This window comes from Dermacentor silvarum, chromosome 6, assembly GCF_013339745.2.
Source record: "Dermacentor silvarum isolate Dsil-2018 chromosome 6, BIME_Dsil_1.4, whole genome shotgun sequence".
Classification (NCBI taxonomy): domain Eukaryota; kingdom Metazoa; phylum Arthropoda; class Arachnida; order Ixodida; family Ixodidae; genus Dermacentor; species Dermacentor silvarum.
The window spans coordinates 16,305,884-16,319,318 of record NC_051159.1 but is presented as its reverse complement, the minus strand read 5'-3'; the positions used below and the strand labels follow the sequence as shown (position 1 = coordinate 16,319,318).

General features: G+C 42.5%; 1 protein-coding gene across 1 annotated transcript in view; it reads right to left on the bottom strand.

Annotated features, from left to right (window-relative positions):
• Positions 1–13,435, bottom strand: part of LOC119455307 (tight junction protein ZO-1) — a 212,745-nt gene that overhangs the window by 20,336 nt on the left and 178,974 nt on the right. Inside the window, exon 20 of the mRNA XM_037716704.2 lies at positions 12,718–12,774. Within this exon, the coding sequence (XP_037572632.1) occupies positions 12,718–12,774 (57 nt within the window). The remainder of the gene's footprint in view (positions 1–12,717; positions 12,775–13,435) is intronic.

The following is a 13,435-nucleotide window of genomic DNA, read 5'->3' as shown; positions in this document are numbered from 1 at the left end:
TTTGGACAGCATGAAAATCACAGCAGCGTATGCTATACGCGAACTGTGTTCTTTCACCAAGCCCAAGAGGTAGTTCAGGAACCCTTTAAAGAAAACATGCACAGAAATCAAGCACAGATATGGTCAGTAGATTCAGTGCATAATCACAAAAAAAGGGGGAAAGAAAAAGAATGTTTCGAAGCCCAGCAATCTTCAATGCACCGAGCAAACAAGGGCTCAAGGAAGAAAGGACCAGCTGTGGTGGCGAAGCATGAGGTTACAGGATCAAACCCTGGCCACAGCAGCGACATTTCGATGGGGACGAAATGCAAGAATGCCCACGTACCATGCATTGGGTGCAGGTGTAGGTACAGGTGCAGGGTGCACCTTAGGTGGTCAAAATTAATCTGAAGTCTCCCACTAGGGCGTGCCTCAAAACCAGGTCGTGGTTTTGACATGTAAAACCCTAGGATATTTCTTTTAGAAATAATGTTATTCGAGCTGCAGAAAAAAAAAAAGGTTTAAGCAAGTAACTTGAATTTCAATACATCACACAAAATAGCTTCTGTGAATGCTTTAGTGTAGTTATCCCTTGCACAAACATCTGCATACAAAAAGACCGTCTTGCGTGACTGCGCTAAGTCCACGGTACTGCGAAGTGGGATTGAACGTGGTGCATGCCAGAGCAAATGACGCGGTTGTCACCAGCCTGCATGGAACGGCAGGTGAGGAGGACATCCGAGGCACCCTATCTGCAGTAGTCATTCACTACCCAATGAGCCACGAAAATCTGGTGGACGTCCGAATTATATCCGAACGTCCACGTCTAGAGCCGGTTATCCCCAGGATTACCCAGGGACGTTGTGTTCCGGATATTTTGAACGTCCGTTTTGTTTTTAATCTCGAACGTCCTAAGGACATCTGCACTGGATTTTACGCGGACGTGATGCTTCAGACGACAGAGGGACAGCCATGGGACATCGTCTATTTGATTATTTCTCAACAGTTTCTGCACTGCGTATAGTGCAAGCGACATCTGCAATGGACATCGCATAAATTCTCGATCGTGAATTCGTAACAGAGTTTTTCGTGGCAAAATTGCACGCTTCCACAAAAAAAACAAAAAAAACAATGCCCACAGCTCAAGCGCCCCGAATTTGTGAATTTGCGAAGTGTGAATAAGTTCCACCTGCCCGAGCACGCTTAAATCGTGGACTTCGCTAAATGTGCCGTTTCTATGTGCCGTAAGCGTGACGGCCATGGCCCACACGCTGACGTATTCCTCACCATGCGATCCGCCGACGGAATTATCTTTTACACCATCAACGTGCGCGCAGATGTCCGCAACACCAGCCACGAAAGTTCTACTAAGGTGTACTGCTGTATATCTCAGCACACTTTTCGCGCCGATCAACCGTTCGTTTGTTTACAAAACGCCGGCGCCGCGAGAAACGAGCTACATTAACACACCATAGTTGCCAGCATTACAACAAGAATGTACCAAAAGCCAATACAAACTCAGTAATTTATGAAAACATATATCGTTATATAAGTAACTGCTCTCAGTAAACATTATTAATTTATTTATTTTATTCATATCTTGAACATAGGCGGTGATAATATCCACCCCCACCTGCAGCCACAGTGAGAGAGACAGAAACACGTAGCCAGCTAGTTATCAACATCCTCAGCGTTGCATTTCTCTTCGCGCCAAAAGCAACCAAAAGCCACGTCTTTATCAAAGTTGGTTCTTGATTCTATGTCTTTATTCTATGAGCCGCGTTTTCTTCCTCCATGCCAAAGGACCTCTGAATGCGCGCAAGTGCGAGCGCTAAGTCTCCGTTTGAACATCTGGGCCTTGTTTATCCATCTTGCAGACGTTTAAACAAGAAACAAAGGTGAGGAAAACTTGTACTTCAGGGCTCCCTTCAGGGCTTCCGCCACCCCCCTTCACGGGGAGTGGCGGGAAGATGCGCAAGCTTTCATAGGCGATGTAATCGGCTCATGGTTTTTTGTAGGGTCTGCATGTAAATATGGAGAGTGCTCGCGAAGGACGTATTGCAGTGAAGGCGTCGCGGGAGACGAGAACAGTGCTTGAACTAATTGACCCTCTGCGTGTGAATTATGCCGGAATGCTCGCGGGACAACACAAATGCCGTCTCCAATGCTCACGAGGAAGCTGAACAAAACATCATTTTACGCATTGAAGTACGAAAGTAACTGGAATGCCAATGCATTTCATCGCAAAGTTTGAGAATTAATATCCCGAAACTGGTGTCATCCTGATAATTTGTTCCAAGTAGATCCGCCTAGTTAACTGCACAGCTAGAATTTGTAAATTGCAATATGGGGGCCGTAAGGTAATTAGTCAAAAACTGAATTAGTGATTTTTTAATTAGTCGATTATGCATTTCATTTTCTTGTGCTAGTAATGTCCGCCTATTCGAGTAGACGAGCTCATGAACTAGCATTGTGCTATCTGCCACAGGCCACCTTTAAACATTTTTGAAAGTGTTCGCTGAAGCACCCGGTAGATATTTCTTTATTGTTGGCTACTGTGACTTCCAAGGTTACACATTGTGCAGTTATTATTATTTGTTTTGCAGATGTTCTCCAGCATATGCTGCGTCTCCTCAACACTATACGCTTAATGCTTCAGCAACAAGCAGAGAGTATCAACAAACTTTGTGAAATGCTACCATCCCCAGCAGTGACAACATGTGCACCACTAGTCAATCAACCGTTCAACTGCCTGCAAGAGCTGCTTGATTTTGACGCAAAGCTGACACAGGAAACCACCAGTACTTTGGTATGCTATAGATTGTTTATATATGGCTATATATAGGCTTTGTTCCAGGCAATATGTCTACTAGAATGCTGCTTGCAGTCCAAATATGTTAATTATTTGTGGGGCTGAATTTACCCATATCTTTCTTACTTATTTCTACACCTTGCACACTGTACAAGCGTCTGACACATGCTTTTTGTGATCTCCGTGCAGGCTCGTGAATTTGTGCAGCTTGGCGGCAAAGACGCAAACTGGGTGACGAAAAGAATTCTTGGATACTGTTTGACTGACGAGCTTGCTGCACAATTTTCTTGGCTTGGTCGGAAGGGGAAGCATAGCTCTTCAGCCCTAAATACTGCCAAAGCAGTAGCAGGTATGACAAACTTACAGTGGTTTATTGTGGTTTATAATTCTTTTTTTAACGACATAAGGCATACACTCTACTGGGAACTAATCATGGTTGGCATTTTACATTATTTGCAGTAAAATTCCACAGACAAGTATATTCAATTTACTGTAATAATTTTTTTTCAGAATCTGCCAAAAACATAATTAACATTTTGTCTAAATAGTGCTACCATTTTTCCTACAGCACTATCACAGAAGCGAACAAAATCGTCATGCAACCTATTCAAAATGGCGTCATACTCGAAAGGACTTGTACTTGTCGTACTTGTATGTTCCACTATAATAGACCAGTGAAAATGTATAAAATTATGCGCGTATAATTTTTTTTGTTACCACCTTTTTTAGGTAACAGGGAAAGCTTGAAGTATGAACTATTTGCAGCCTCGCGGAGGAACAGTGGCTGACGGTTTTGAGGGCGTCGGCAGGGCTTCACTGCAGACTTATGTTGTATCCGACTATAGCTAATAAATAGCATCTTTGTATCGGAGGTCACAATCCCTTTTGCAAAGGATCCTTGAAAGTAACAAGGGAGCTTACTTCAAAGTTTATTCTGCCTGCGTGTCATGAAAAATAGTTGCACTGAGCAAACCATTAGAAGTTGCATGGCTGACGTAGCACTGCACAGTCTCCTCTAATGGTTCGTGTAAGTCAAAAATATGGCGCACGAAAAGCGTGGAATGTGCCCATACTACATGCAGATTGTTAGCCATGAGTAAAAAGATATATTGGTAAGTACCTTGATCATTTTTGTGACCATACACAAAGCAATGTGGTATCTTAAAATTCCCTCACAAGAATCGAGAGTTAGGTGAGCTGGTACACTTAAGACTGGAAATAGCACACAAAGGACAGCGAACAATGCAACATGGGCACTACACATAACCACTGCATATTGTCAGTGTGAAGTTTGTGGTACTCTTTAGTTACTGTGTAAAATACTACTTGACAATTTGCTGGACCTGGCAACATTCAAACAAAGAATGTAGCTGAGTAATAGTGATTTGCATACACGTTGCCAGCAAACAGATTAAGGAAAAAGCAACTCAGAAAGTTTTCATTTTTGGCTGGTATAAAGGCCAGTTAAGCAACATAGCTCGATCTGAAGCAATTCTTTCAACAGCAGCTCTTTACTGAAGTTTGTGTCAAATCTGACAGTACGGTAACAATTAATTGGTTACTAAAAATACTATTGAACAGGCATCAGAATTTTCGTGCAGGGATGGAAGCGTGAGAAAAAAAGACGATTTATTACAAGTCTAGTGGAAAAGATTACAGCACTGTCTGTTCTGCCATCGCATTAGTGCTCAAATAGATTGTGGTGCCACTGCGGAGATCCAGGATTGATTACGAGCTTTTTTTTACCACTTGCACAAGCTTTATTAAATTCCCCCATATGATTTTGTGGATGTGCTGAGTAACATTGAAAGCAGGAGCTTCAAAGCCGTTGCTGCCCACTGCTGCGACCATGCCAAATGAAGCCGCTCAGCGAGATGCACCACAGATTTCTTTGTGTGTGCATGTACACAAGGAATTCAAGTTACGTCTAAATGAACTGTGCAGTTACATTTTGTAAAGGTCTGCTGATGAGTTTTTGATGTTCATTTTCTACGTTAATTTGGAAGGAAAATTAAATGAGGGCACAATCACGAATGAGGGACTAGCAGTGACCAAAGTTAAGCTTCTGAAAAAAAATTTCTAATGTGCACTAGGGAACACCTTAATTATTGTCATTAATTGTATTTTGGGGTTTGATATACAGCATTCCAAGATGCCATTAATAGCTGTTGTATACAGGAAAGAAGATGAGGATGGTGGCGCGGGGACACAAAATAAAGAAGAGGATGTTCAGGCATCGGATGCATCGTTCCTCTGTGTTCTAAATACAACATATTGGCGACGAGGATGGAATAGTTCTGCACGTATATGAAAATATGTCATTAGCTCCGCTTCCAGAGATTTTTTATTCGGCCAAGAGGACAAATACAACAATAGCCTAATTTACTTCGGCAGTTTTAGAAAATGTTGAAAAACAATTTCAGATGCTGCAAACAAAGCTCCAAAAGGCACTGCAGCAGATGTTGAAGAGGCTATCAAGTCATGGTTATGCCACACACCGGAGCTAATAAAGTCGAACAGTCATAAGTGCTTGTCTTGTAGGCATACCTCGAGGTCGCACCAAGGGAAGCATTGTGATGAGTATGTAAAATCATTGATTATCATTCACTTTCATAGTAATCACTTTCGTCCACCAAGCATGCTGTACAAACTGCATAATTTTGCGATTCAGTCTTGGTAGAATCTTACTGTACTTACAGTGGTCTTAAACCTGAAATCTTTGGTGTTTCAGATTCCAACTGAGTGAAGGGGCTTCCCCAACTCTAGCTCCATCTCCCACTCCGAGAAAGCCTGTACAGGTTGCCGCTTTAGTTTGGTGCCGCCAACTTCTAGACACCTCTATGCAACTGACCGGCAGAAGTTTGACGTTCTATTGTGTTTTGTATCTATTATTCATTGCTGATGAGCTCTAGGTCCCATACTTTTATTTTTCTAAGAACAGATGTGCACTCCTACTGCTGGGGTGTGGTATGTTTTTTCAGCCACTTGTCCAGCACTTCTTTCATCTGAGGGGCATTTGGCCCATTTATAGCATACTGGAAGTAATGGTGTCTTAGTGTTTTTACAGGCAATTTCACTATATCTTTTTACCTAATTGTTAGTGACTTGAGCAAAATTCTGCAGTTGGTTAGATGTACTAAATCTATTGCCCAAGACAACAAAGGGGCAGGACTGGAGCGAGAAAACAAAACACCGAGCGCTCGATGTCGTGTTTTGTTTTCTCACTCCAGTCCTGTCCCTTCATTTTGCGCAATTGCTTTAGCATGACATATATACCCTTGCCATGCTAAGCACATCAGTATGTGAAAGTCACATTGGTGTTGTTGACAAAGCTTGAAATTCATCAGAAGCCTTCCAGTAACTCAAATTGTAAAGCCATAGTTATTCTTGTTCGGTTTCACTGCTATGGCACTTTTGATGTATCTTTTTTCTGCAGTTCAGTAATTTAGGCATATTTGTATTTTCAACAGTTCTGGTAGAGGTTGACCATGATATGTTTGCTTCTTTGACATTTAAGTTGTGTCTCAGTGCCGGAATGCTTTCAGCTTTTACAATTCATGTTTTCCTTTTGTGTGTGCAGATCAAGCAGCCAGCACACTTGTAGTTCGTAATCACGTATGTGCAAAAGCACAAAGCATTCAGGTTTCTTATTAAGTTTCATTTTTTTTTCTTATGTTGGGTACCTCTGCATTTTCAGCAATTCGGTAGAAGTTGACCACAATATGTTTTCTTCTTTCATTTTATTGCGATAGCAATTATATGGACACTTCCACCGAATTTCTGCCGTCGCCGTCGCCGTGAGGTTCCGTATAGATAAAATCTTCGCCGCGCGCCGTATGCCCGAGCGGAAGCGTGCGGGGACGCACGCTGTCACGGAGAGCGAACGCACTCAATCTTCCACGCGCAAGCAAGGAAGCGAGAAGCGAGCGCCGGAGGGAGCGTAGGGGGGGGGGGGGGGGGCGCATTTCTACTCTGCCAACAACCGCGCTCGTCGCTCGCTCGCACCGTCTCTTATCTCCACACGGCTCTGACAATTACATTCGCCGCTCAGTTTCCGTTGAAGCGATAGACCGCACGTACCTTCCCCGTTGCGGCGTATATGCGCTTGCTGCCAGCGTTTTGACAGTCGTTGTCTGCAGTCATTCAGTGTGATCTATTCATGTTTGTTTGTGCGCGCTCACACCACAGTTAGTAATAGTCGGGCCACATTTTCCAACGCACGCTACACATGCAATGCTGCCCGGATCGGCAGTGCAGCGCTACAGGTGTGTCCCTTCGCACGCGCTGCCCACGGGCAGCGCTTCTCATCAACACCACCGTTTCACACGCGCCTTCTCGTGGTCATCGAATCTCTCTTCATGTCGGTCTACTTACGCCGCAGCACACCTGCTTACTTAATCAGCTCATGTTTACTACAATTCATATTGCTACCAAAGCCGCTCACCTTACTTCGTATGACATTGCTGTGTTGCTATCGCATTCATTGCTTCGCCCTTAGGGCGAAACTGTGACATTTTTTAAGTTATGTCTCAGTGTCGTCAGAATATTTGAGGCCATGTGCTTTATTTGTCATCAAATGTGTGTTTTAGCTTTTATGCAGCTTTTATGCTTCCTGTATGTCATTTGTGCTTGCAGAGCAAGTGACTGGTCTGAGCAAAAGTACAAAGTCAGCATTCAGGTTGCTTGTTAAGCTATTTTAAAGTGGTTATTTTGTTATTTCTTATTCTGGGGTCTAGCGTTTGTTACAATAAACGAATGTATCATAGCTTACATTGCCAAAATTTGGCCGAAATCTACGGCTTGTGCAATCTGTCGACTGAAGTACCGTCTGTGCCCTTACTAGTATTGTATTATTTTATGGACTGTTCCATATTGTAGTGTGTTTATTTGCAGTTCTTGTGAAAGCATTCAATTAGTTTTTCACCTGCAACCAGCCCAATTGTGCACTTGCGCGGGTTCCTCTCAAAGTGTATTGAAACTACTGCATTTTTACAAAAAGCAAACATGTGAAATGATGCTACACAGGTACAAATTAAGTGTCCCCAGATGCTTCCAAGAATACTCAAAATACTGATGTCATCAATGTAAGTTAAATCAACTGTTGCTGCTTGCCATATTGTTGCCCATTGTGCTTTTTAGAAGTTCTAATTAAGCTTTTCATATAAGTTCAGTGACTGATGCTTCATTAAAAATTTCCTGAACGTGACAGAGAAGCAACAATCAGTATATTACTCATTAGCCAACTTTGTAACCTCAGCAGCTAACTTTTTAATGTTTTATCTCTAGCTTAGTAAGCTAGGTTGGTTTCTGGACATAGTATAGCATTGTGTATTCCCTGTTTCAGACTTGCCTTAAAAAATTCAGAATGCAAAGCTAACCATAAGGAGTTATTGGATGTTTTCGTGTTGTTTGGTCATAATGTACACTTAATCTTTGCAAAGTTATCAAGTGACAACACAAATGCTTGTGGTGGTAATGTATCTTGATTCTATTCTTGTACAGCATTTCATGACTTATGAAAAGTTAGAGTGACAGGTTGGGCAGCTAGTTCGCACTTAGTGACCTTGTTGTAATATGTTAAATACCCTCGTGCTCACATGTACAATGTCATCTAGTCGACACGTTTAAGTTAGTGCTGATATATATTTGTGATATGATGACATTAATCTCATCTTTTTGTTTGTACAATGTTCAACTGTATCTGCAGTATACAAGTGCTACAGCTAGTGGTAGACAAATACTATGTGCACATGTTCTTAGAGATGTAGTCTTGTCAGGTATAGTTGACACTTAACTGGACTGATTTTTTTTGTATTTTAGATGTAGTGTGGCTAGTCCTTGCCAGTTTTGCTTTAGTGCTGTGAAGCTGTCATAGCTGTACAGTACCATTTAGATGGAAGTTCCTATTTTTTAATATAAGAAACACGCGTGTAGCTTTCTGTGACAGCAAAGCAAGCTACTGCTCTGATTGTCATTGTGCATATGGTATTGTGCTTAACTGAAATCATTTTACAAATATTGTGTTAATAAAGTTTGTGTTCATGTTGCAAAATGTGTACCAGTTTGATGTAGGTTCCCAGATTGAAAATGAAAAAGCTGGGACATCAGTGTACTGTGATAGCTAAGCTGAAGTAATTTTTGAGGTTGCTGTGATCGTCATTGTGCATGTAATTTCATGTCAAGAAAGTGTTCATATTAGAAAAGTGCATTGCAATGAAAAAATATAGATCACAGCCTGATATACTGTGATACTTCCTTTTGCATGTGAGATCTTAGTTGCAACATATGTAAATTGTAAGAGAAGCCAGCCAACTGAATGCTGCAACAGTATTAATCCTGGCAGGTACCGAAGGGTACAATATGGTGTGGTGCAAACTATATACAGGGTGTTTCATTTTAGCTGCACCAAGTTTTTAAAATTGCCTGTGGCAGATAGCATAATTATAATCCTTAATCTAAACTACTCGATGAGGTGACCTTTATTTCCACGAGAAATCAAATTGCCTAATTCAATAATTAACATAATTACGCTAATTGGCATTTAATTATTTTACGGCACATCTTTATGAATTATAGCCGCTGAGTTAGCAAGGCACTTGGAATGAATTCTCAGGACTGAACCAGTTTCAAGATATTAATTTGCAAAGTGGATATGCCTTGCGAACTCGGTGGTTATAATTCGTAGATTGAAAGATGTGGCATAAAATAATTATTTAAAAAGGTAATTAGCATAACTAGGTTAATTATTGAATTAGGCGTTTTGATTTCTCGTGGAAGTAATGGCCGCCTCATTGAGTTGTTTAGATCAAGGATTATAATTGTGCTATCTGCCACAGGCAATTAAAAAAATATGGTGCAGCTAAGATGAAGCACCCTGTATATACACCTCTGCTAAAGCAATTAAAATTAAGCATGTCCGATTAACATCCCCAAGCTTCAATAACTGTGTTCCTGTGGATGTCCGACGGATGTACTGAAAGGCACAAGTGCATGATTTTGCATGTCCCTGTAACGTCCGAATGTACGGTTCTGGCAGCCATCGGACGTACGACGGACTGCCAATTTTCTTGCGCATAAGCGTCCTATGGACGACCGTAGTACATCCGGCGGATTTCTGTGGATCTCCGACGGACATCCATATGTCCAAAACTGGCTGACCAGTGGACGTCCACGGGACTTTCGTTGCCCATTGGGTAGCAATGTGAAAGAGGCATCGATTTTTACCTGTGTGCTCACATCAAACTCGCCGACTATCACAGTACTCAACTAGTTGCCAGCCATAGATGTAACCACTTGAGAAAATCACCCTACGTTTGAATAGTACGTATAGGACACATTGTGACATTGCCGCAATCTTGTAGCCACCTCTGTTGCTTGTGTACAGAGGTGGCTGTTTTGTAGGACTTCATCCAACATGGCTGTGAGCATTTATGAACTGCTTCATTTGCACAGGTTTTGTGCAAAATACAAATGGATTCCTTCATTCAATAAAAGCATGTTGATACTGTATCTTTTTGCCCTTGGTCTTAGGCTTGCACAGCATCAAATTCTAATGTCAAATTTGTGGCATATATCAATGACGATTTGTGTGCATCGATGTCTGTATGTGAAGCTTTTGTGCAAGTTATAACGTTTCTGTAAGCCATCTGTACACAAGAAAATGCCACATGTGCACTCTCGCTCAGTGAGGTGCAGTTCACGCCAGAGCACAGATCTCAATGTTGGCTGGCCTCACCATTTGCGAGACGTGGTACTAAGGCACACACTTTCGTAGCTGAGCTATCGAACAACGGTATCTTTCAGCTGCAGCATGAATGGTATAATTAAACTTATGACTGTCGTAAGCTGCATCCGTCAAGTGCATGACAACAACTGTGATTTTGCTTGTTCAATCATAGTGCAGGGTCTTTTCCCATGCAGTGAAGGTTGTGTTCGGTCTGCTAAGTTACCATTGGCCTAATGAAATATTGTCCTCTGTTCATTACATTGTTACAGGCCTTCCTTTACTCCACAGCAGTCGGCTCTCGCGACCCCTCAAAATGGCACTGGTGTCATTGGAGACTGAATGATAGATTTCTAGGGCTTGCAATCTTCCTAACAAGGCTGGCTGCTGGGCTGGTTGGTTTGTGGTAGTATATAGTAAAATTAAATGAGTGCAAGAAAGTGCAAATTACTGTCAAAATTCCCTGTCAACTCAATGGTTTTTCTCAGGCCCCAATAACAATGCCCTGCACCTTTATTGATTTTTTTCTCTTTGCAATGCACTTATCAAAACCCTATGAGGGTGGCATCTGACAAACGTATCCAACAGCAATGAAGCAGTGGTGACACGGCAGGCTAGATGCATTAACTGCTGCTTTGGTAGAAAACCTGAAAGCGTGTGCACGCATGTGCCCAACAGCTGGTGTGTCTACATAGGCCATCCTCACACTTCACATAATGTCATCGCTGATGTGGCCTAAAGCGGAAGAAAAGCAGTGCTTGGAAGGAATGCCACAGGAGAGAGCAAGCATTCTGTTATGTCCCTCTGTGTGCTCCCTCCTGCATGCAGAGAAATACGCATAGAAAATAAGTTTGGCTGGCATGTTCCTTACAGCATTGTCTACAGATAGGCTAGGTTATTTACTGCATTCACAAAACATGGAGTATTCTCCACAGCAAGGGGAGTGCGCCATGCGATGATGACATAACGCATTCCCACGACTAAAGGGCACCCAGCATCGGTCAACCCAGCCGACCAGTGACGCCGAAGCCCCCCCCCCCCCCCCCACCACCTCTTTTGTCTGTCTAGAACAGGTGCCCTGTCAAGTGTCCGCACCTTACACTCTCTCCCCTTCCTCTCCTTTCTTACGATGGACCTTTTAAAAGCAGCACACCGCCACCTCCGAAGAATACCCCCTGAAGAAGGAGCCGAATTGGTTCCAAAACGTCGGGCTAGTAAACTTCCTTATTTGGTTGGAGTCAATCTCTAAGTCTTAATTTTCCCAACCAGACAGGTAATTCTGTCGAAATGTTTAGCTTCAAGCACAAAGTTTACAAATACGCAAACCTGCACCAATGATAAATAGGGCAATTTTGTAAGTAGTCATCCGTTAGAGCATGTGAAGTGGACAAGTTACAAAGGACAAATTGTTACAATGTTTACAAGAGTTTTACAACAGTCTGCTCCAGAAATTAGTGACATACTTTAGAGTGGTGTATAATGCATCAATTTCCGTTCACTTTAGATGCCTCGATAGGTGCAGCTTACAGAATTGTGGTGTATTTATTTTATTGGTGAGTTACAGATTTGTAAACCAGGCATTTTATTTTTTTCTATATTCAGAAATTGATGGCCTATAAGAAGAATCTGCTTTCAACAGTTAGTAGATTTTAACTTTTTTTTTTAAATGAAATTTTTTTTATATGCAACAAACCTCATCAAAAACGGTGCAGTGGATCCCAAGGAAAACAATTTCTCTGTTCTGATGTGTATTTAGAATGGGAGCCCCCAAGGCAAAGCTTTACTTTAACTGCTATGGATTAAACAGCAGCACATTTGTTGAGAGATAAACATTACATCGCACAAACACTTTATTTTTTGTTGTTGCCTTTTTTGCTTTTTAGTTATTGTATGTTGTAGTCAATGCTCTCGACCTTGAGATTTTACCACTTGATATGGCCCTTCAAACCCCTCCCTCCTTTTCATCCACGTATGTGTTGCTTTCAAGCATGATGCCAAACGAGTCTCGCACAGCAATAAACCTTCAGTTGCAGAAAATCAGCGCTCATGTGCATGTGATTCAATGTTTGTCTAAGTCTGAACAACCTCACCCATTGAATCGCTAATGGCCAACCAGGTACCCCACCAATACCTCGTGAGCTCTTAAATGCCCCTGCTGCGGCAGCATGTAGCTTCAGCTGTGCCGACAAGTGCTGGGACTCACCTAGGCTGGTATGGAGCCCTCTGCAGTTGGCCGGGAAGGCTTGGCCGTTCGGGGGTCCTGCACAACAGCAACCGGACACTCTGAGAGAAATGCCTGTTAAAGGGACAGCTTATCACTGCAGCTGAAAGCGGAGGGGCCAGTACGGTTATACACCAAAAATCAGGGCTCTCAGTGCACATTTTAACCGAAAATTTAAATTTTAAATTGCTGCTTGTACGATCTTCCCAACGACAACGATCGGCATTTTGGCATGGCTTGGAGACATCAAGAAATGTGGGGCTATACTTGCAGACAACGGTCTGTGCCAATCAAGGGAAGGCTACGAGGATCAAGCGTCTGCACATGTGTTACTAATGGTATGGGCGTATAAGAATGGCTCAGCATGTACGAACGTGTCAGCAAAAGGAACCGGTGGGACCCAACCTTAATGCTCGCCAATATCATTTTCTATCTGGATGGAACTCCGCGCGTTTGGTTCCAAACACACGAAGAGGAACTCGCTAGCTGGGCACTGTTCAAGCAGAAGCTGTCCGTTCTTTTCAGCAATCCATCTGGTCGACAGCTAGCAGTCAAAAAGCAGCTCGCTACCTGCACCTAAAGTTCTACCGAGTGCTACGTCTCCTACATTCACGACATCCTCACCCTTTGTCACAAAATCTACACATCCATGGTGGAGTCCGACAAAGTAGGACACATCCGCAAAGGCATTGCGGATGAC